This window comes from Haliotis asinina, chromosome 10 (genome assembly GCF_037392515.1).
Source record: "Haliotis asinina isolate JCU_RB_2024 chromosome 10, JCU_Hal_asi_v2, whole genome shotgun sequence".
NCBI classification, from domain to species: Eukaryota; Metazoa; Mollusca; class Gastropoda; order Lepetellida; family Haliotidae; genus Haliotis; species Haliotis asinina.
Genome location: NC_090289.1, coordinates 35,068,425 through 35,093,621, shown reverse-complemented (window position 1 = coordinate 35,093,621; position 25,197 = coordinate 35,068,425). Strand labels below are relative to the sequence as shown.

Below are 25,197 nucleotides of genomic sequence, written 5' to 3'. Positions count from 1 at the left end.
TACATGGGAAACGTGTGTAGACATTTGTAACTTGACACCCCTTTAGTGATACAATGGACTGGGCGGTACTAGAACTTATATGCATTGTCTTAATCGACAGCAGTCAGACTAAGGGGTGTCTAGAAGATGGCGGGGCTCGGAAGGTGGCCCGTTTTACTGTTCATAGTTCTGACACTACTCAGAGCTACGGAACAAAACTCCAGACAGAAACGGCAAATAGCAGACAGCCAGTAAGTTCCTGTACAATCATTTTCATGTATTTCTAAAACGCGTTTGATCGGTCTTAAGAAGAGTGCATATCCGCCCCCTTGGTTAATTATTCATTGTCACGAAGGAACTATCTCCGTCTCAGACCGACTTACAGGATGCTGCACGGTGACATTCTACGACACCTTTTAGATATTTGAAGTTTAAGAACACATTCAGTTTGGACAAACCAATTATAGTATGTCTGTACATGTGTAGTGCATGTGTTCGCTACATTAATTCAATTCATCCTCGAGAAGCACCATACATTTAACTGTTATGAAACAACATTTTGGTCAGTATGAACAATGTAGAAACATTTGTCTTTTCCGAGAAAAGTTACTTTCATTAAGAAATGAACTTTAAAAATGTTTGAATTTCATTAGAGTTGAAAAATGCTTTTGTGTGAATATCAGTATCACTGATTGGTTTGGATCTTGATTTTCACAACGGCAGGAGTGGATCTCAAGAGAATATCAACGTTGAAATTTGGTTTTAGAAAGGTTTTAGAAAGAATCGATCGCTATGATAACAATTAATATGGCTTTCTACTCGGAAGTGAGAGAATCATACCTGCCAGACATGATGATGAACATGAGGAATTTCTTGGATTTCATCTTCTATGTTTTCTTTGAATCACCGTTCCGGTCCAATCATCAGTTAAAACTCAAGGAATACACAGAAGATGAACTCATGAAGCACCATCTTCTAAAATGGCTATGAAGGGCACAGACTTCATGAGTTTGCCATCCTTGTATATTTGCTAAAACATATGAAAATTTGACAGAATACTCAGTTATCTGTTTTATCATTACAGGCCTCGCATCATCACACAAGATGGCCACTTGATCTTCCAAACGGGAACAAACCACAATATAACCTTCAAGAGCTCGGCAGGGGGCGCGGTCACAGTCGACGGGGAGGACTTCAAATCCGTGGCTCAAGGGGTAGGTTTACTCTCATGAGAACAACATCACGAATGAACTACAGGGATTAATTAGTATTCCATAAAGTTTGGTACCATATGCTGCAGTTGGTTTGAAATGATTGAATTCTTTATTTCCACAAATGTATCTGTTAATGTATTTATTCTTTATAAGACGTAGACTGATGAAGCCTGTTTGCCGATCCTTTGTCTATTTCTTTTTAGGCCCGTTCCATCTTGCCACATTAATCAACATGCACATAAAAAGTTAAACAAAGTATCAAACATTGTATATTTTCTGTCGAAAGCCTAATTCGCACACATATCTATGTTGTATGAAGCTATTATGAATTAAGAATTCAATCGCGACACCCGTTCATTGACATTCGTACTTGTGTCCGAGTTTATGGAAAGGCACCAGTATGGACGAATGGCCTGCATGTGCAGAACGCACATCAGATCAAAGCGTCGGTGACCAAGACGACATTAGCTCACAATTTGGTGTGTATCTTGACAGCGGGTATCGAACTATTTTATTCCCCCAGTCTACAAAGTTGTGAATAGGGACAGGTTCGCTGGTGCCATGTTACTACCAAGTCGTCTGCGGCGCTGACTCATTCGTTGTAGAGAGTTGCGTCCCTTTTGAACACCGCACCCGAAACTAAAATTCAGGATTCGAATCCCTTTTGGTTCAATATACGTGATCAGGTTCGTCTGCTCTATACGCGTGGGCACCAAAGTGGTCAGTTTCTGAGATGCGCGTGATTTGGACTTTCCTCCCAAACGAAGATAACTAGAATACTGTTCAAAGGAGCATAAACCCAAGACGCTCGCTCACACATTAGTCCATCTGGTTATGCAGGAGTACATTCTTTCTCAGATTCATTTTTATGAGGGTCTGTCAACAGGGTGGAAACATGTGATAGGAGTAGCAACAAAGGAAAGCAATATTATGATTAAGAAAAACAATGAAAAGCAACCATGGTTCTTGTTGTACAATTTGACATTTTCTTGTAAAAATCTTGAACTTGAATAATGAAGGAAAACTAATTTTGTTCAAAATCAATCATGTTACCCTGACGACCATGGAAGTTACCAGTTTCTCAGGACGTTTGGTTTTGAGTCAAAATAAATCAATCATATAATAAGAGAAAACTCTGTCACTGCTAAGAGCAGCAAGTGAATTCTGGTAACAGAGTTCTCCACTGTGTTGAATAATGGTTTATGACAATATTAACAAATTTCTGGCAGTAACTTAGCAGGGTACACCAGACATGGGTTCCAAACATTGCACCTATGACTGGAGTAAGTGAGTGACTTAATGCCACTTTTAGCAATATTCCAGCAATATCGTAGTGGGGGACACCAGATATTGGCTCCACACATTGTACTCATGTAGAGAATCGAACCTGGGTCTTCAGCATGATGAGCAGACGCTTTAACCACTAGGCCACCCCACCACCCCACCTATGACTAGAACTGAATATAGGTCTTCAGCGTGATGAGCAAACGCTTTAACCACTGAGCCACCCCACCACCCCACCTATGACTAGAACTGAACCTGGGTCTTCAGCGTGATGAGCAAACACTTTAACCACTGGGCCACCCCACCACCCCACCTATGACTAGAACTGAACCTGGGTCTTCAGCGTGATGAGCAACCGCTTTAACCACTAGGCTACCCCATCCTCCCCGAGGACTGGTACAATGAATAATATTACAAGTAACAATATTTACCAATCAAAGTGAGGACTTAATGACCATTTCAACACCGTTAAATATCAATATTTCTTTGTATTAAAAATGGTAAACACACACTCTTTTCTATACAATATATAGTCTTTATTTAGAGAAAAGATACAAGAAATTTCTTTCTGAGAAAAATAGGTCAGAATAATCTGTATGCATAAAGCAAGTCATCAGTTAAATTTTGGTTTAATTAGAATTTATAAATATTGAAAATATATTTGTAATGGTAAATTTAAAATTTATATTTAGGCACATAAGGAAAGCATAGGGTAAAAGAGAGTCTTTGGACTATTGGTAACAAGGATAAACCTATTGGAATGTTAAGTACATCAATGATCTGCCCAACTGAGAATCAGCACCAAAGTAAGTCTGATGTCATACAGAGTTTAATTTACAAGGTGGCAAAATTTGATCAGGGATGTGATGAATGATACCTCACAATGCCCTGCTGATTGTGTTGGATGATCTCTACAAGACAATGTCCAAGCCATGTGAGAGTATCAGGTTATGTCATTATCAGCAAACTCTCGGTGGATTATGTTACAGCCCTTTTGTACATTAGTAAACACTGAAGATTGTCCAGATAGGGTATCAGCTACGATCAAGATATCAGGGCTTGATTGCACGAGGATGAAACATCACTGGTTTAAACTATGCTCGCAAATTAGTGGCTAATCGTTATGTTGCAAAATTTAAAATTTGAACAAATTATGTTGTGTAGTTCATCAAATTTGTGGATGGTTAAGATAAGAATTTAGTGTTTGAAGTTGTAGTAATTACAGTAGGGTTCAACATGACTGTTCTTGTCGGGGTAAAGGGATATCCTAGTTCGCTTTATGTTAATTAGCTAATTACTAATGTTAATTATGTAGATCTGACTACATTAACTTCTAAATAGATCAAAATGACTTAATCAAGGCATGGATTGAATAATTAATCATCATAATTAATTGTATAATTATTTATTGAAAGATGTCTCTTAATTTTCAAGTTTTAACTAATTTGTTGAATTGATCAGGGGTAGAAAAATGACATGGATAGATGAGAAGATATCAGCTCCAATATGATCTGTTGTGGAAATTGTGTTTATTCATTATGCTGAAGTTTTTGCAGTATCAAAAGAACAGGTTTACTTAAAACATAAATGTGTTTTTCACAACGATATGCATCTAATGTTATAAACTGTATTTTGCACCTGGATATAACTTAGCTCAGTGCAAATTAACTGTACTTTAATAACCTTACACTTTATATAATGCTTAAGCATGTGATAACTGCATGTCACATGTAGAACAGGTTTCTGAGCAATAACTGCACTCTACATGTGGTTATAACATTGGTATTCTAAGATGCTTCACTGAAAGATCAAAGTATCCTTGCGCTTTGACTATTAAAACAAATTATTACACCATACATAGGGTAGAGTAAACTGTATTTCTTAAATAACTGAACACATCGATAACATAAGTTAGTGGGTCTTAACTGTATTCTGTATATGGTTATGACATATTCTACTGGATAATGACTGTACACTCGACATAGGTATAACATAGGTTAGAGGGTCTTTACTGTGTTCTGTACATGGATATAACATAGTAATAAACATACATTTGACATGGCTGTAACATTGGTTAGTGGCTTATAACTGTATTCGATATAGGGTTATAACATAGTCTTCTGGGTAATAGCTGTACACTTGACAGCTGTGACATAGGTTTGTGGGTTATAACTGTGTTCTATATATAGTTATAACCTAGTCTAGTGGGTAATAACTATACACTTGACATAGCCGTAACATAGTTTCATGGGCAATAGCTATCATTTGGCTACAAATACCTGTGAAAGAGATATGTTCTCTTCTCAGATGACATAAATGGTCAGATGAAGTATCAGGTATCCCTTCTATTGTATTCTCAGTTTGTCTTGAGCATGTTGGGGCCGGGGGTGTGATGTCAACATGGTGGAGACTGATAGGGGTGTGATTTGAATCAGGTTTCACAATTATACGAGTGTTACTGTGCGACACTGACCTAACTTGGGCTTTTCATTAACTAATTTGAAGGCCATATGTTTTTTGTGCTGTTGTTTTCCCAGTCAGTTGTCTTTATTTTTCCTAAATCATAAAGAACAATGGAATACAGGTTTTAAGGTGTTGATCAGACGATTGGTGGCGGTAAGATGGTAATCTATTATTAGGCCATGCCAAGTTTATTTCTTGTTTTATGGATTTAGTCCTCAGAAAGTCTTAAGCCAGGAGGGGAAAAAAATAAAAACAGAATCCCCAATGAAATTAACATTCCTTCTAAGTAATCAATGTATTTTACTTTGGGCAATTTTTGAAGTGCAAACGAGATAAAAAAACAATCTAAAAAAAACATTTGTAAAGATGTGTGTATTTTTGGCCAATAGAAACATTATGATTTTATTTTTTGAGTGAAGAAAAGTACTTTAATGTAGCTTGAAATTCAAGTCTTAGTTTAGTAACTCTTTAGGCAATGAACTTGTTTCTGTGAATTTCACTGATTGGCCAGTAAAGACTATAAAACAAGTTATGACATTTGTAAGGCCTCAGTGTTGATATCCACAAATTATATAGCGAATGTATACTGATATCTCAATGTGGATATTCACAAATTATATAGCAAATTTATATAGATACATCAATGTGGATACCCACAAACTATGTAACAAATATATATATATATATAGATATCTTCAACATACATACAATTTTGTACAGGTACTTTTTTAGATGGACAATTAGTTCTAGAAATATAGTTGTAACTAAAAACAATGCATCTACAACATTGCTTCTACAACATTAGTTCCATATGAATCCCAATAGATTTATGCTCATGATGTCAATCACTGGATTGTTTGGTCGAGACTTGATCATTTACTGACCGCTTCCAGATAGGGGTAATATCGCTGAGTGTGGCTTTAAATAGAAAAACCCAAGATCAGCAAAAACCGTCATCATGATAGATTGAAATGGATGATGGACATTCGTTAAATATATAAACAACAGTTTCATCATATGCAACTGAGAGGAATTATAGAACATAATGATGAAATAAATACTTGTTGCTTAAATTGTCCAGTGGATTCTTTGTATTACAATTGTTTGTGAATGATTGCTTTTACAGGTGCGCGATAACAAAGCCTCCATTGACCAGCTTAAGAATGTCCCAACTTCTGTGAGTATTATGTCATAAGGAAAAGAGGAAACAGTCTAGCTGTGTTAAGTGTTGAGAGCTCCACACAGTTTAAATAAATTTTAACATATCATTAAGAAGACCCTTGCATCACCCAATTGAACATATACATTCTTTTGTCTAATAACCCCTCATGTGTGTTTTATATTGTGGTGTTCCCTAACAACACTCCCACCCTGTACTGATCTATGTCATGGTATTCCGACTGCTTAGATTGATGCTCATGATGTTGATCACTGGAATGATCACAGACTTGATTATTTACAGACTGACGCCATGAAGTTAGAGCATTGCTGTGTGTAGCATTAAGCATCAAATAAATTCTCATCTAATGTGCCTACCCATATTCTCATGTTGTGGTGCCCCTGTTATGTCTATCTCAGTCATTGTCGTCCCACATCAGTGACGTGATGATAATGACATCACGTGAACATGCAACTGAAAGGTATGGCTGATTAAATACTGAAGGTCAGTTTTGTCTCATTTCAATTCTTGGCATGTTCCCAATCAATATCAGTGTCTGTCAAAGCAGGAAATACATAATGGCCCCCAAGCCCAATATCTTTTTATCTTGTGTTTATTTTATGTGAACAGATCCCAGACAATGTGGCCTCAGAAATCACCCAGATCAACAACCGATTGGACAACCTGCAGCCCACTGGAGAGGTCCAGACTCAGCTTACCTCCCTTGGGACACGGATGACCACTGTAGAGTCCAATGTAAGGCCACAGACACCATAAGTGTTTTTGTGGACTTGAGTTCTGGGTTTAATTCCCAAAATGGTAACATTCTTAAAAATCTCAGGCTTCGATACTTGTTACTGTACTTCCTTATATATCTTGATGAAATATGCCTTACACCAGTGGCCTAACTTCATAGGGAGTATTCGTTATGGGCAATAACAGCTCATAAGGGAGTGATTCATTATTTTTTATCTTCCCTCACACATAAATTGCGGAGCAAGTATATTTTCTGTGTTACACGGTGGAAATGTCAAACTGTGGGAACTTGTGTGTTACTTTATGTTAAGAGTGTCTGGATGTTGCCTAACTCCAGTACTCCTTATCATGTTCCATTATACACGTGCTTCAGACAGTTCAGAATTAACACTGAGGTGTTCGGTATGATAAATACATTGTTCACTGGGTCCTTGAGGCCCATGTGATGAAGTCTCATCTATGTGCATTACCAAACTATGTCTCCATGATGGTCAGTGAACATGTTATAACTACACAAATTTACAAAATGTATCTTAAATATCCCCTACTTTTTAAGTGTTAGCAGGGTGTTAATCTTCACTAAATCTCCCAGAATCAATCACTTGACCACAATTTAAGTTTCACGGTATTTGTTTTCAGGTGCCGCAGAATGCAGCATCACGTCTGACATCTGTTGAGAGTCGTCTGAACAACCTGCAGCCTACAGGGACTGTACAGACACAGTTCACATCACTTACAAATCGGATCGCTGCAGTTGAAACACGGGTAAGGGATATAAATGTTCTTAGGCCCACTTACGATAAGTGTTCAAAATTAAAATTTTAGCTTGCAGCAAGTACTTGCTACCTGGTTTAAATATAGCTAGCAAAATCCCTTACCTGGTGACAGCAGTTTTTGTAATTAACCCCTCCCTTCCAGTCCCATTAGTGTCTTTGGCCCTATCGAACTTTATTGGGTCTCCTGATCCAGTCTCACCCAGTACCTGTTCATTAATGGTTTATGAGAATTCTAATTAATTTTATTAAACAAATGAAAAGGAAGAAAATATTTTTTAAACTATATCTCATTGCCATTGGATATCATATATTATTGAGTAGTGTACATGTATGATATGAAAATTGAATATTTTGATATTTCTGATAACTTATTCTTTTGTGATATGTAAACATTTTAAAATATGGATGCTTGTTTACATGTCTTTTAATAAGTTATGTTGAAATTAGTTTATTTGAAAGAGTCTGTGAAGATCTTCAGTAACCTGCGCTTGTCGTAAGAGGCGACTAGTGGGATTGGGTTGGCGTGTCATCATATTCCAACTGCATAAATCGTTGCCCATTTTTTGATCCGTGGATTGTCTGGTCTAGACTTGAATATATTGAGACCACTGCCACATAGCTGGAATATTGCTGAACTCAATCTCAATCAAGTTTGTTTTGGTAGGTTCAACTTCTACGTGATTTTCAGTGAAACCGTGACAATCTGGAAATTGGTAATCTTGACTTTTTGCATTTGAACAATTGTTATTTGAAACAATATTTAAAGACAGTTTGCATGTTTTATTAAACCTGCAATCCTTGGGATTCCTGTTTAGAAAAGGTCACCTGTGTGACCAGTAAACAACCAAAGGGATCAACTGCTCAGACTCCATGGCATCAAAACCCCATGTGATTCCCTGTAAATAGTATCAATCACAGGTTCACCTGGTCCAGAATTGAAATGTTACAGGAGATTTTCATACAGTTGGAATATTGCCTATTTGGGCATTAAAAAACAAATGAACAACAATGTCCAGACACATGTCAAACTTTACTTCACTGGGAACTGTATTTTCCAGATTAAACTAAAACATTGTTTCATTGTCTTTGCATGTGTGCATGGTTTTAACAGGTGACAACTCTGGAATCAGGCACAGCCATCACCACACTACGTACAACGGTAGGATTCTTAAAATGACCATGTCATATCTGTTCATATTTCAGGTTTTCATTCTTGTTGATTTGAACAAGGAGTGAAATATTGTATATATGTGAAAATACTGTTCCACCATATTGGACACCAAAAATCCACGTGGATGGAGTTATTTGGGTGGAAAATCAGAGCAGGTATTATATTGTGTCTATGGTGATGGTGATGATTGTGTTCATTAGGTTAGAAGGGGATTTAGGAGACGCCCATCAAGGATTAGAAGCCTCAACAGTTACTCACAGTTCAGGAGCCTTACAAGCAGGGTAAACAAGGGTTATCAAAGAGGCATGGTCAGGCATGATCCTGCATGGTCCTGCATGGTCACAAAGATCACTGTCATTTGGTTAATATGCATGATTATTTGGATGGAACATGTCATATATGCAGTTGTATTTGACTGGTTCTGCTTTGTTTGATATTGTACCTGTTCACTCAACCAGTGTTCTTGATCACCTGGTTAATGTTTTTATTCACTAAGCTAATGTTCTTATTCTATCATTTGATGTTCTTGTTCACTTAGTCAATGTTGTGTTCTTGTTCACTCAGCTAGTCTTCTTGTTCATTTTGGCAAATGTTCTTGATCACAAAACTGATGTTCCTTTTCACTTAGCTGGTGTTCTTGTTCACTTAGCTAATTTTTATGATCAATTAGCTGATGTTTTTGTTCACTCAGCTAAAGTTGTTGTTCACTCAGCTGATGTTCTTGTTCACATAGCTAATGTTCATGATATCTTAGCTGATGTTCTTCACTCAGCTGATGTCTGAGCTGATGTTCTTGTTCATGTAACTGGTGTTCACTCAGTTTAAGTTCTTGTTCACTCAGCTAAAATTCTTGTTCAACCAGCTGATGTTCTCTGTGCTGTCCTTGTTCACTCAGCTAATGTTCTTGTTCACTCAGCTAATGTTCCTGTTCACTCAGATAATGTTCTTGTTCACTTAGCTGATGTTCTTGGTGACTTAGCTGACATTCTTGATCACAAAGCTGATGTTCTTGCTCACTTACCAATTGGTCTTGTTCACGTAGCTATTGACCAAGGATACTCTGTCATTATGCATGGCTCCAGATAAGGGCCGTATTGGCATATGTACGGATAAAAAATGTGCACAGTAAAAAATCAGAAAAAGTAGCAGATATGCATCACAGCAATAGTGTATGGTCTTAGAATCATTTACGGACATGTTTATCTGAAAAAGTATTACTTTATTATTTTTGACCTGTTTACACAAGAGTAACAATGTTGTTATATATGAAATGAAACACAAGATTACGTACATGCCATTAAATTACATTCAGTATTTTAACTTTTCCCAATACTTTTATATTGAAAGGTGCACATACTTCTCACGTTGAAAAATTGGAGCCCTGTTATGATATGCAGTATTCTTAGATGTGCATCAATTTTCTCATGTTGCATGTGTAAGGTCCACTGTCAGTGTTGGATGGCTCTTGACCTATGTGTAATACTAGTAGTGTCTGCCAACGCTAACAAAGTAAAGTTGCTGATCTTGTTTGATGCTCTGACAAATCAGTGTGGGACAACAGTTGACTAATATGTAAGATACTCTGTCAGTATTTTGTGGCACCCTCACTGTTAACAAAGTTGTATGTCTTTCTACAAATTTTTTGTTTGACACTCCAACAAGTCATGTAACGCTCCTGCATGACAGTCTAGTATAGCATCTTGGTTTTTCTGAACTCTGTGTTTATAACAGTATAATTTTTGTTTTTTTGTATCTGTTTTGTATGAATTTTTGTTTTCACCTATTCTTAAATTACCTATTCAGGGTATTAGTTTTTTAAAATCAGACATTGAAACCATATGTAAGGACATTCACCTGATGAAGGAGTAAGGGTATACTCAGAAACATAGCATTCATCATAATAAAGAAGTTGATATCCATAAAAGTCTCTTCCTTATATGTAAGAAAAATGCTTTTATTCTCAAAAGAGAGTTGCTTCTGATGTCGTTTTTTCAGGTTTTAACATATTATTTTGATTTTTTAGGTTCAGACCCTTGCAAGTCAAATGTCACACCTTCAGACAGTAAGTGATACAAAAACATCAAATAATAATAACAGTATAGGTGAATGCAACATGGAATTCCGACTATAAGTCCCGCATGGAATATTGTGAAAAGTTTCTTAGAAACGATCATGACTCATGAGAGAAAGATAAACTGTAAATTAATTTTTTCCCAAATGTCTATGGGTGAGAATAATCAGCTTTAACAAAAAGACCTCTCCAGTCATTTGGTTGTACTATTATGAAGTCTTGTGTGTGATTTTTGTACAGCTTCTTACAACAAATGAGTGTTCTGATACTCCCTGTCGCAATGGTGGCACCTGTGTAGACCTCTTCAACGGTTACTTCTGCCTGTGTCCATCAACATGGACGGTAAGTACCTGACATTGTTGTTATTGTTTGTAGTTTAACGCCTCACTCACCAATGTACCAGTTATATGGTGGGGATCTGTAAATAATGAATGTATCTTCAGAAACCCTTGCTTGACGTAAGAATCAACTGGATTGTGTGGTCAGACTGCCTGGCTGGTACATGTCATTATATCCCAACTGCATTGATCAATGCTCATGGTGTTGATCACTGGATTGTCTGGTCAAGCTTAATTATTTACAGACTGCAACCATATAGCTGGAGTACTGCTGAGAGTGGGATAAAACTGAACTCACTCACTCACTATAGGATAAGAAAGAACTTTGTGTAGAATCAAGGTTTAAGGTAGATTCAAGGTTAAAGGTCACATGCAACCAAAAACTCAAACATAATTAGAACACAGTTATCACTTATTCATGATGTATAAAATGCAATGCTGATTAAGAATTAAAAGAATATACCGAATTTTAAGCATATAATAGCATATCAAAAGTGCCATATTTTGTACTTGGGTTTACCTCCCTCAAAACGAAGCAGCCGCGATGCCAAACCCAGTCAGAGCCAATGGATATGCACTCAGGTGTAACAAAGCTTTTTCATGCTCATTGTTTATGGCTTTAAAGCCCAATAGATGTTGATTTTAAATTGGATGTGGTCAGTGATTGAAATTGTGCATTGCATATTGTCATTAGCAGACAGGCAGACAGGCAGGAAAATTAGGGAATCGTTTAAACTCCGATTGTGGGGAGGGGGGGGAGGGAGTGTTTCATTGTGTTTTCTTTCAACTTCATAGGTTGAATGGAAATTTTTGATGATTTGTTTCGGTAAGTGCAGACATTTCAGTAAGTATCAGAATCTTCAAAGTTGTGTTATACATTGCATGTGACCTTTAATATTCTCATCATTATTGTGACATTGATTTGTTCATCCATTGTGCAGGGTTCCACCTGTGAGACTGATGTTAATGAATGTGCACTTTATGCTGGAACTGACCTTGGCTGCCAAAATGGTGGCACCTGCATCAATACACCAGGGGGCTTCCGGTAAAGTTATTTTTTTGAGTTGGTTTGTGTCAACAAAGTGAATTTCTAAAATCTGCATAACTACTTCATGGGCAGTGGGGTAGTCTAGTGGTTAAAGTGTTTGTTTGTCACACCAAAGGTCCAGGTTTGATCCCCCACATAGGTATGAAGTGTGAGGTCCATTTTTGGTAACCCCTCCATGACAGTGTTGGATTATTGCTATCAGACCCTTCATAATTTATGACTAGGGGGTGTGATGATGATTTTAAGGGGGTCACCCATTTTGTTGTGGGGAGCTGGTGATTGACATAAATTTTTTCACACATGTACAAGGGCAGGGTTCAGCAATTTTGTATATACAAACTTCTAGCAATATCATGGAGGAGAACACCAGAAATGGGGCTTCACACACTGTACGCATTCTAGGAATTGAACCTAGGTCTTTGGCATGACAAACAAACTCTTTTACCCTCTAGGCTACCCCATCATCCCCAATAGTTTTGAACTCGGGGTAATTATAAGCATTAGGATTTGATGTTGGAGATGTCGCTGTGGAATAATTATCAAATAATCAGTGGTTAATCTGAAAATTTATTGTTTCAACCTTCAGTTGTCAATGCCCATCTAACTTTCATGGAGTACGATGTCGGGAGACACATGATGACTGCACAGGAGCATCTCAGTCAGAGCTGTGTGGACATGGAACATGTGTTAATGTGCCCCGTACACAGCCAAACCAGGTGAGTAGGTGTTAGTGTCCACAGGTCTGACAAAACAATCTTTTCCACGGTGAGGAAAAATGCTAAATAGTCCATGGAGTTACGCTTACGAGAGTTTTGTGACAGGGGCCACTGGTCCAGGAGGAGAGGAGTATGTAGGTATAGAGAGATTTAGCTGGTGTAGCGAGGTGCTGGTTTGGTAATGTGGAATGGAGAGGAGCGGAGCGGAGCAGAGAGGAGTGGAGCAGAGCAGAGCAGAGCAGAGCAGAGCAGAGCAGAGGCGTGGAGTGGAGTTGGGATGGTGAACTTGTGTGCAGATGATTGAGTGGTCGGATGGATGAATGTCAGAATGATTGGTAGTTTGGTGTAGTAGATGAAACAGTGGGTGAGCGTTGAGTGAAATTCAGTGTAAAAATGACAGTGTGATGTAAGTCTGGTGTGATGTTGCTGGATGAGCAGGTAGATGGGTTGGTGAATGATATAAAAGAAATAAAAGGAGCTGATGAGTGAGTTGTAGTGGTTGAGTGAGTGATCTTGTATTGTGTGTGAGTGAGTAGGTTTAAGCAGGGATAAATGATGACAAACAATCAATGACGGTGAGAGAGTTTGCTTTTATCCTGCTTATAGGACTGTTCCAGCAATACAATGGCGGGAGACACCAGAAGTTGGCTTCACACCTTGTACCCATGTGGGGAATAGCACCCAGGTCTACAGCATGACAAGTGAACACCTTAACCACTAGGCTCCCCCACCATCCCCAGTCAATGAGACTTACAATGGATGGGTGATAGGATGAGTGATTGATGGTGTGGAGTTGTGAGTAAGTGTATAAGTGAGTGAGTGATAGCAAGATGTAGTGGGAGATATGGCGATGGCAAGGAGTACTGGAAATCACTGTTCTAATGAAATATTTTAACCATATTTAAACTTGGGGCTAAAATTAAAAAATGCACAATATTTTGTTAATAATGAAAAGAATTTTGGAAAGCTTTTTAATCAGGATACTGGTCTGTTAATTCAAAATTGAAAATGATGAAAATGTTTACTCGATTGAGTAGATGTGAACGTGAATGACACTAACTCCTGTAAGGGGACTGACTGACAATGACATTGATAATTACCTATCTCTACAGACAGTATTTAGAGCGTCAAAATCTCTACGTTTGGAACAAAATGTTCCATATTTTAGCCAATTGGCTAAATTTCATGTTTGCCAAAATAGGGGAATTCGAATATAATCAGATGATGGTAATTATATACACACAGTATATTGAGTGTACAAACAGATGAATGTGTTCTAAAAGTAGATTATTACATGAGTGAATTTCAGTGTATTTCGCCACTTAGCTAACACTGCCCCTTGTGCCCACAGCCCAAGTACACCTGCATCTGTGACGACGGATGGACCAAGGTCTCTGCCTCCAATCCATCATGTACAGTTGATGTTAACGAGTGTACGTCAAGTAATCCACCGTGTTCCCAGGATCCTCCTGTCCAGTGTACAAATATCCCTGGTTCATTTGTCTGTGGAAGCTGCCCAGTGGGTATGTATTTTGAATAATTATTTTAGGAGTATAAAAGCAGCAATATTCAAGCTGTAAGACAGGGTTCTGTAAGTAATCAGGTTTTTACCAGACAATCCAGTGATCAACAGCATGAGCATTGTTCTGTTGGGATACAATGACGTTTCAAGAATAAGGGCCCTGGCTAGCTCTTCTCGAAATGGTCGTAGCCGTACGAACTTCTTAATCCCATTCTTAACACATTGGCTACAATCAGAGTTAAGAATTCTTAGGGCTACGAATGTTAGGAATATAGAGGGAGGGGTGTAGTTATGTACATATTCTGTGAGTTAGGGGATAAGTTCGGGAGGAGGGGAATTTAGGGTGGAGAAAACTGGTAGACTAGGATATGAGTTGGAATTGTGAATGCTAGGCTAGGTTAGGGATTGATACAGGTCGTACGGGTTGTGTTAGGGAGTTGGGAAAATCAGAATGGTCTCAAGTTCAATGGAAGGGTAAGAATTCTGAATGGAAGAGTAGGGTAAGGTGGAGGGCTGTTTCGTAAAAGGGGACTGTCATTGCATAGATTATTGATGTGTATCACCATGATGATGTTGCAGGCTACACTGGCAATGGTGTCACCTGTATTGATGTGAACGAGTGCAGTACAAACAACGGAGGCTGCTCCAGGTCTCCCTTAGTGGAGTGTATCAACACACGGGGCTCTCGCAGATGTGGGCCTTGCCCCTCAGGTAGGTCTGCTGCCATGTTCAGGATCATTAGTGTGTGACTTACGTTTACTTGAATGCTGTTAAAATTAGAATTATGTCATGACACGTCAGTTTAGTTCAAACCCAAAAATGGAACCATGAACCCTACAAACAGAGTGAGAGTAAACTATGGCCTTCAGACACAAGGACAGTGAACCAGTATTTTGTGATATGACTGTGAGTTATTTCTTTACTTAATTCTTTATTGACTACCTGGGATAAAGAAATAAGCCCAACTTCTCACACTCAGAGAATTTCATGTGTTGTCCTGATGTATGAATGAATGAATATCATGATTTTTCTATTCAAAATAATTTTGTTCATTCAAGGCTACCAGGGTAATGGTGTGACATGTGTATTTGTTGGCATCTGTGGTGTGAACAATGGAGGCTGTTTCCCATCAGCCACCTGCTCTGAGTCACCAGGTGAGTTTCGGTCACACAGGATATTTTTGTTCAGAGTCTCCGAAAAATCATGCTATGCAATATTTAAAAAAAGACTTGAATATTAATACAGATAGCAAAATTTGTAAGCAAGCAGAATTTGGTGATGTATTATACAAAAGTCCAGCACCTTTAGAATGTACTAGATATACGGATATGTATACTAAATAAATATCCTAGAAGAAATAAAAACATGAATAGACAAGTGATGTACTGTAAGTGTATTCTATAGCACTGTATTCCTATGTTTCAGTACAAAGAACCATTGTGTTTAGTTTAAAGATGATAATTTATCAGAAGTGGAATTTTGTAAGAATGGCAGTGATTCATTTTTTGTCCAAACACCAACTCAAATTATGATGTCCTTTTGTCATTAGATTCTACCAAATTTTTACAACAATTGTAGTTTTTTATTATCCATACTGCTGGTCATAGTGAATGCCGTTGTGTGAATTGACTGTTACCCCAAGTGTGTCTTGTATTTCAGGTCTGAGTGGTCGAACATGCACATGTCCATCTGGATATGTTGGTAATGGTGTTGGCACCAATGGTTGTGTCAGATCTGGATCCACTACTGGAGCCTGCAGTTCCTTCCCATGTAGGAATGGAGGAACTTGTACAGTGAGTGTTTGACCCTGTACACTCTCATGTCCATTTGTAAATAGACTCATGAAGATCTGGGTTAGAATTGATCTTCAGTAACACATGCCTGACATAAGAGGTAACTAACAGGATCGGGTGGTCAAACTCACTGATTTGGTTGACACATGTCATCAGTTCCCCGGCTTAGGTCGAGACTCAGTTATTTACAGACCACCACCATATAGCTGGAATATTGCTGAATGCTGCATAAAACTAAACTCACTCACTCACTCACTCACTCACTCACTCACTCTATCAATCAATCAACCAATCGATCGATCGATCAATCAATCAATCAATCAATCGATCAATCAATCAATCACTCAATCAATCAGTAAATCACTCAATCAATCAATCACTCACTCACTCACTCACTCATGTCCATTTGAAAACAGACCCATGAAGATCTGGGTGAGAATTGATCTTCAGTAAACCATGCTCATTGTAAGAGATGACTAACGTGATAGAGTGGTCAAGCTAGCTGACTTGGTTGACACGTCATCATATCCCAATTGTGTAGAGTGATGATCACGATGTTGATCACTGGATTTTCTAGTCCAGACTCAAATATTTACAGACAGCTGCCATATAGCTGGAATATTGCTGAGTATGGCATTTAACAACAATATCAGAGATAGCATCCTGGCATAGTCATATACATTCATGAAAATTGTAAATATTGATATAAATTGAGTATAGTGACATTAGCATCTACACACTTGTGCAATAAAGATGATGTCTATCCATAAAAGACTGTTCCTTTTTACGCAAGTAAGTAATATCACCATTTATCTGCAGTAAACTGACAGATATATGAAACATATTGGAGCTCTCCAACAATTGCTGTATATTTTAGTTGGAATGCACAGAACAAATTAAAGTAATGAAGTAAACTGGTGATCCCTTTGTGTTCATTTTAATCTGAATTCGTTGTATTTTTAACCCAACTTGTCTCAAAATGGTGTCAAGTAAGGTAATCCTGGCTAAATATGATACAGTTTTCTAAGAAAAATGTACTGAGATATTATACATTGTAAACCAAAAGTTACTGTGTTCTGTAATCTGATTGGTTGAAAAACATGATTAAATGGTATTAGATTCCCGGAAACTGAAAGACTACTCACAGCGTATTGACACGTAAACAATTGTTTTGTTGTGTCATCAACAGTGGTGACGTCATTCAAATCATATTGTGACGTAAAGTTAGAATGACGTCACAAATGAGCAACTCCAGAAGCTACCATGAGAACCAGCTGAAACGGCAAGTTGATGACACTTTACTGCTGTACTCATACTCGATGTAAACAAGTGCAGACACTAAAACCCCTTTGGTTTACTTTTGTGTTTACAATGTCGATAAACATCATGTGTTGGCCAATTTACGGGTGTTATTGAGTATTTGAAGCACGGGAATGCATTTGGAACCGACGGCGTCAGCTGGAGGTTTCAAATGAAATATTCCCGTGCTTCAAATACTCAGTTACACCCGGAAATTGGCCAACACATGATGTTTATCTCCTAATCGAATTATTGAGTCTGTGCATGACCATAGTAAGTCTAGGTATTGTTACATATAACGGGCAATTTGTATCAAATACCTATATACATACGAACAGGTTTCAGGTCACTGTCAACATTGGAATGTACAGTCATCTGCCATGGTGATGATAATACCTGATTCTTCATTTATTTTCAGAACTCTGGCAGTTCCTACTCATGCTCCTGTGTGTTCGGATACACAGGGAATCAGTGTGAGACAGATATTGACGAGTGTGCAAGTTCACCATGTCGATACGGAGGCACCTGCGTAAATAACGTCGGCTCCTTCAGCTGCCAGTGCACAAACTTGTATACTGGACCAACCTGCGAAACACCTCAGAGCAGTAAGTTTATATATGATGCAGTCATATTTCTGTGTTGGGTAGTTTCGAGAGGATTTTGTTTATTTGTTGTTTAACGCCGCAGTCAGCATTATTCTAGCTTTAAGGCAGCTTTCTTGAAATAAATAAATAAATAAATCTGGACAAGACAATCCAGTGATCGACAGTATGAGCATTGATCTGCAAAATTTTGGAAACAATCAGCAAGCTTGACCACCCAATCCTGTTAGTCACCTGTTACAACAATAATTTAGATAATTCAGTCTCTCTGTGGTTTTTCAAACATCTCCATGTGGACAGTCTCATTGTCTTCACAGAGAGCGGAAGTCAATTGTTTGATCACCTGACCAAAGGTGATAAAAATATGGTACTTGCATGGTGCATGTCAGATGTGGGTAAACCAAGGATTTGCTTAGAGTCAGCATAATGTTCCTGAGTGTGGTATCAATGTTAAACTGTGTTATCATGTCATTTTGTTCTAGCCCTGCACAGTTCTTCCAAACCAATACACATACTTTGCATAACAGAGAAGTAATTTTGAACTGAGTTCCTTTTGACTTCACCTCACATTGTGCTTTCGGGATTGTGGACCCTGGTCATCATGAAGCTTCAGATCAAACTCAGTGGTTGAGAAGTCAAGTGTTTAACGCGTTAGCTCATAACGTCAGTGAACTGATACAAGATGTGTAATTTTGAACTAAGTTCCTTTTAACTCCACTTCACATTGTGCTTTTTGGATTGTGGACCCTGGTCAGCATGAAGCTTCAGTTCAAATGGAATGGTTTGGTAGTCAAGTGGTTAAAACGTTAGCTCATAACATCAGTGAACTGATACAATATGTGAGGAACATTTTAGGTTCCCTCTGTGAACATTGCAGTGATATGGCTTGAATATTACTAAAAGCAATGTACAACTAACTCACTGTGCCCAAACTATTTCTGAAACATTAGTCAGACATCTCATGTATTCATCTTCAGCTTGTGGTGGAGCATTGCGAGGAACATCAGGATCGTTCCAATTTCCAACCCAAACTGGTACCCAGTACCCACATGGAGCAAATTGTGCCTGGACCATCACAACAACTCGGGACAAGGTAGGGTCATGGCAGCTGTTCCAGATGAGATGCTTATGATTTGGCAATTACAGATGAATTTTAAGCAAGGGATGTACGCTACTGTAGTGATATATACAATGGGCAGGCAATCTTTCTTGAGGGATGGACAGTCCACCCTGTGTCTCTCTCAGATCCACTTCTGTCTGTTTTATGAGGGGGCTGTGGGGTAGCCTAGTAGTTAAACCTCATTTACCCATCATGCCAAGATCTTGGTTCAATTCCCCATATGGGTACAATGTGTGAAGCCCATTTCTGGTGTCCTCTGCTGTGATCTTGCTGGAATATTGCTAAAAACAGCATAAAACTACACTCACTCACTCACTCACTCATAAGGACACTATGCAAACTTATGTCAAATGTTACAGTTGTAGAATAGGAGCAGTTATAGTCACGGGTGTAGTTGTATTGTTGTACTAGCAGTAGTAGCAATTAGTCATTGTTTTTTTTATCTATGTATTTATTTTTTTCAGTTTTTATTTTCAAGAGGTTCATGTTAAACACATCAGGCACTAATTGTATACATGCATGCATACATACATACATACATAGTTATATGTATCGTATTGAATACATACGTGTATGTATACAAACTAACTTTCTAGTCACAGTCATCACAGAAGTGTACAGTGATCATTATCTGAGTAGTGATAATATCTGATTAATAACAGTGAATCATCATATAATTATTCCAGCAATCAGTCATTATGAAAATAATTTAAAAGACATAAAAATAACAATTAATATTATCAGTATAAGCTGTAGTTTTGTCATTATTTTGATTATGCTGTTGGTATCAACATATCTGTCATACTGATGTTAGCAACAATGATAACTGTCTTCACTCTTCCTCAGATTTTGACCTTGACCTTCACCTCCTTCAACCTGGAATCTCACAGTACCTGCAACTACGACTACCTCCAAATACATGACGGACCCACAGCATCATCGCACATGCTCGGCAAGTGGTGCGGCACCAATCCACCAGGGGGAGGCACTCTCAACACGACCAGCAACCAAGTGTACCTGTGGTTCTACTCCGATGCATCCATCTCTGGTGATGGATTTGCTGTCAGTTGGACAACCAATGACCCAGGTAGTCACATGACCAGAAATTCATCAATAACAAAATCAGATTTTTGTTTTTGCCACTCCTAAACAATCATATGAGGATGTCTCAAAGCAGGCCATGTTGAAGGATGTGTCATCTGAGAAATACAGGCTACTGAGAAAGTAACAGTTTGAATGGCAGTGTCCTTCAACCATGAATGGTTAACAGTACCAGAGTACTGTGCACATAGTACAAATGTCAGTTACAACTCGTTCCCTCAATATTATCATCTAAATCTGGTTTCAACAAGTTAAATGTATCCACAGGAAGTCATAACCAATGACCCATGAAGATTCGGGTTAGAATATTGCTCTTCAGTAACTCATGCTTGTCGTAATAAGCAACTAACAGGAACATTTAGTGGCTGACTTGGTTGATATGTGTCATCATATCCCAGTTGGATAGATTTATGCTCCTGCTGGTGATCACTGGATTGTCTGGTCCAGAGTTGATTATTTACAGACTGCTGTCATATGTCTGGAATATTGCTAAGACGTAGCCTAAAACTAAACTCACTCACTCTCTCATTATGGTGGTGGCTCCGAAAACTGTGTCACACTGAAGAAGTTCCTCAGTGGTGATTGGTCCTCTTTGATCTGACAACAGAGGATGTACACACGAAATGTTAAATGAAACAAACTGCTATTAATGATTACATATATTTGGAAGGTTATGCTGAATTATAATATTTTATAACTAAATATTTTCCAGTTTGCGGTGGTGACTTGACAACATCGTTTGGCACAGTAAACAGCCCTGGTTACCCTGGCAACTACCCCCACAACCGAGACTGTGTGTGGACTGTTGAAGTTGCTCCAGCTAAAAGGATTATCTTCACTTTCGCTACTCTTGCCATTGAAACGCATCCAAACTGTAGCTATGATTACTTAGAGGTATATGTGTGCAACGATTTTCAGATAAATTCCGATAGAAATCTACATCCCTCATGTACTCTTAGAATATTAAGAATTTCAGAATAATGACTGATCTAAATTTGTGGCATGATTTTGAACACGTTCCATTACGGGTAGCGCTGATGTTGTCAAAGCATTTGCTTGTTTTGCTGAACGTCAGGTTCAATACCCTACGTGGGTGCAATATGTGAAGACTATTTCTGGTGTCCACCACAGTGATATTACTGGAATATTGGCTTAAATCCCTACAAGTTCACTCAGTCACTCCCCCTTTCTGACACTGGGGTTGGTGGCGTAGTCTCATGGGTAAAGTGTTTTGCAAATGACATCCAAAGTCTGGGGTCACTTCCCAGGAAATGTTCGATTTTGGAAACCCATTACCACATTACCAGCATCCCCCTTCTATAAGGGCTAAGAAATATACCTACCATAGTAAATGACAAATGGTTGACATTTTCTTTACATAGGAGTCACCCCCCCAACCCCCAACAAAGCTAGAATATGTACCTCCCAGGATGTTTAGTCCCAAATATACCATCTTTCATTTAACCTCTTTCTAATAGTTACTGTCGATGTGGGAGAAAATCTATATGACGTATTTTGAAACTCATTTTGTGAGTGAGTAATTGATATTATGGCATGTCTAGTTGACAAGGGATTAAAGACAACATGAGCATAGTTGAAGCTGACATAACTAGAAACAGAATCAGGCGAGATGAGGGAGGAATTCCGAAGTGAAGGAATTCTTTGACATCAACCACTTTGATTTTAGGTGCAGCCCACCAACAAGTGTATGAAACTTATGAAGTTTGAAATATACTCAAATGGGTATTAAAACCCGCAGTCAAATTAACGCATACCCAAGCGAGGCAACTCTTCTCAGCGCCACCCATGTCCCCACCGACAATGAGTGACTTTTCCAAACCTCCTGTAGGTTATATTTGAGTTTTGATATGATTTCCTTTACATTTGGAAAATATTTATGAAATTTTTTGCATCTGCTTCAGCTCCGAGATGGGCAGTTGGATTCCTCACCCCTGCTGAACCGGTACTGCAGTACAACAAGCCCTGCCCCTGTACGAACAACGGGCAATGCGGCATGGATTAAGTTCCACTCCGATCAGTCCCTGAGTGACAGTGGCTTCCATATAACATATGCCACCATTGATGGTGAGGATAATAATTCATGTCATCACCCATGAAGATTAGGGTTAGAATTGGACTTCAGAACCCCATGCTTGTTGTATAAGGCGACAGACAGGAGTGGATGGTCAGTCTTGCTGACTTGGTTGACACATACTTGTGTCCCACTACATAGATCGATGCTCATGCTGTTGATTAGTGGATTGTCTGGTCGAGACTAAATTATTTATCGACCACCGCCATATAGCTGGAATATTGTTGAGTGCGACATTAAACACAGGTCCACCCATCCATCCATCCATCCATCCATCCATCCATCAATTAATCAGTACAAGCACAAACATATGCCCACACATACAAGCATGCCCAAACTTGCAAGCACACCACATGTACATCACTATATAGAGGCAATAAACCCCCATATAGCTCACCTTATCATTAAAACATACAAATTTATTGTATCTAGGGCCATGTGGAGGATCCTACACTACTGATGAAGGGACTATCCAATCACCAAACTACCCACAGCCATATACCCATAATGCACAATGTGCCTGGTTGATAACAGTCCACACTGGGGACACTATAACCCTGACCTTCAGTTCGTTTGACCTTGAAACTGCCAGCTCTTGCCAGTGGGACAGAGTGGAGGTAAGGATATTTCTGAGCTTGATCAAGTAGCGTAAAGAATTCCTGCCTGGATTGTTGAGGGTCATTGGTTCAAGTCCCTTAGCCACCTTCATGCAAAGAAACATTACAGAACTTGATGTTATATATCAAAGGGTCATCAGGTCTATGCCAGTTGCATGTCTGACTGGGGTATCCATGTCTCTCAGTGGCATCACAATCAGCCTTAGTCCTGACTGAATTAAAGCTGAAGGCAGACACATAGCAAGCCATTTTTATCATGTAAGCCTGATAGGTTGCAAAGCGTAATACTTCACTGTTATTGAGAGCTTGCCCAACTAGAATAGCAAAAATGATATCTAAGCCATGATATGTATTACAGATATGTACCTAAGCTATGTTTCTGTATGTATGAATGAATCCCATGTAGTTGTTTTCATTCATCTGATTGTAAGTGAATATGAAATATCTGTTATTGTGTTTGCATTTCTTACTTAAAGCTATCAAATGAACGTAACACAACAAAATGAAAGTTCTGTTTAAGAAAAATGGCACAATGCAGAATGGACTTGCTTAGGGTAACATTTCGTATTCTGATTTTGGCTTGGGTACTGTATATACAGCAACCTACCTGTGATACAAATCTACAGTATCCATGGTGACAACGATACTTTCAGATCCACAGTAACTGTTACAGAAGCAGACTTCAGTATGGATCCTTGTAAAATATAATAAGTTTCATTTCATGCAGATATTGCCAATGTAAATGTGTACTGGACAGATTGTTCCATGATATATATTTTTTGTAGTTTACATAATTATGCAGTTCATCCTGAGGTTTGAGGGGAATGGTGATATATATATATATCTTTTTGTAGTTTACACAAATATGAAGTTCATCCGGAGCTCTGTTTTTGTAGGTGCGCGATGGTTCTGATCAGACGGCCACCCTGTTGGGACGATATTGTGGCAGTGATTCACCAGCCCCTATCAGATCTACAGGCAACACAATGTATGTCTACTTCAGATCTGACTCTTCAATCAGAGGAGGGGGATTCCAAGCCTCCTGGACAGTGGGTGAGTGAGTGTGTTGGTAGATTGAGGGGGTGGAGGGAGGGGGAGCGATAAAATGCTTTGAACTTTAGCTGTTCACGCTCCTTATGATATTTTAGATCAGGATGTGAATATAAAGAAACACCAGAAAAATATTCACTCCCAACTGGCCACAGAAATATATTCCCCTGGGCAATTTCTTCACGACCATGTGACCATTTGCCTTTACTACCATTTAACTAAATTCTCCACTGCTACTTGACTAAGTTACTTCACAACCACTCAGCTAAGTTTCTTAACGACCACTTTATCTCTAAATACAATTTATACTCTTGTTTGTGTGTGTGTGTGGGGGGGGGGGGGGGGGGGGGGAGAGAGACAGAGAGAGAGACAGCAAGGTGTTACATAGCTTTCAGCAATATTCAATCTGTATCATGGTGGAGGACAATAGACATGGCTTCACAATCATTCAATTCAATTACTTTCAGCTTGTGGTGGAACCTTCACAGCCCCTACTGGAACAATAATGTCTCCGTCTTTCCCAAATGCTTACCCTCACAACAAGGAATGCATCTACATTATCAACCAGCCCTCCAACAACCGAATCACCTTGACCTTCTCAGCATTTGCCCTTGAAGGCAACTCAGGATCACAGTGTGTCTTTGATTATGTAGAGGTTTGTAAGCAGGCCAATTTCATAAGATGCATTGTGTTTTTATCGAATACTTTCTATGTTTTAATTTTCATACCTTGTCCTAAGTGATCTTAGTTCCATGCCCAATTTATACACTAACAGTCAAAAGTAAAGCATCGTTAGAACTGAAGAAATAATTTTTGTCATACTTTTTGTCATACTTTTTCCAACATCACCCATGTAGATGACTCTTGCCAATGATATCTATCTAGACTTCTGTTGCCAGTGTCACCTATCTAACTATCTGTTGCCCTCTGTTGGCCAATGTCATCTATCTACCCCTCTTTTGGTCAGTCATCTTCATTGCTATCTTTCAACCAGTCCTCAGTGACTGGTGCATTTACCAATTGTCA

At 38.6% G+C, this 25,197-nt stretch overlaps 1 protein-coding gene across 1 annotated transcript in view; it reads left to right on the top strand.

Moving 5' to 3' along the window:
• The first annotated feature begins 126 nt into the window (after positions 1 to 126).
• Positions 127 to 25,197, top strand: part of LOC137298017 (cubilin-like) — a 67,105-nt gene continuing 42,034 nt past the window's right edge. The window contains exons 1-22 of the mRNA XM_067830047.1: positions 127 to 230; positions 1,064 to 1,193; positions 6,067 to 6,117; positions 6,730 to 6,855; positions 7,495 to 7,620; positions 9,003 to 9,083; positions 10,826 to 10,864; positions 11,114 to 11,215; positions 12,153 to 12,256; positions 12,846 to 12,975; positions 14,327 to 14,498; positions 15,077 to 15,208; positions 15,556 to 15,651; positions 16,157 to 16,290; positions 18,008 to 18,194; positions 19,169 to 19,284; positions 20,158 to 20,398; positions 21,125 to 21,306; positions 22,335 to 22,497; positions 22,937 to 23,121; positions 24,018 to 24,174; positions 24,639 to 24,826. Of these exons, the coding sequence (XP_067686148.1) occupies positions 127 to 230; positions 1,064 to 1,193; positions 6,067 to 6,117; positions 6,730 to 6,855; positions 7,495 to 7,620; positions 9,003 to 9,083; positions 10,826 to 10,864; positions 11,114 to 11,215; positions 12,153 to 12,256; positions 12,846 to 12,975; positions 14,327 to 14,498; positions 15,077 to 15,208; positions 15,556 to 15,651; positions 16,157 to 16,290; positions 18,008 to 18,194; positions 19,169 to 19,284; positions 20,158 to 20,398; positions 21,125 to 21,306; positions 22,335 to 22,497; positions 22,937 to 23,121; positions 24,018 to 24,174; positions 24,639 to 24,826 (2,946 nt within the window). The remainder of the gene's footprint in view (positions 231 to 1,063; positions 1,194 to 6,066; positions 6,118 to 6,729; positions 6,856 to 7,494; positions 7,621 to 9,002; positions 9,084 to 10,825; positions 10,865 to 11,113; positions 11,216 to 12,152; positions 12,257 to 12,845; positions 12,976 to 14,326; positions 14,499 to 15,076; positions 15,209 to 15,555; positions 15,652 to 16,156; positions 16,291 to 18,007; positions 18,195 to 19,168; positions 19,285 to 20,157; positions 20,399 to 21,124; positions 21,307 to 22,334; positions 22,498 to 22,936; positions 23,122 to 24,017; positions 24,175 to 24,638; positions 24,827 to 25,197) is intronic.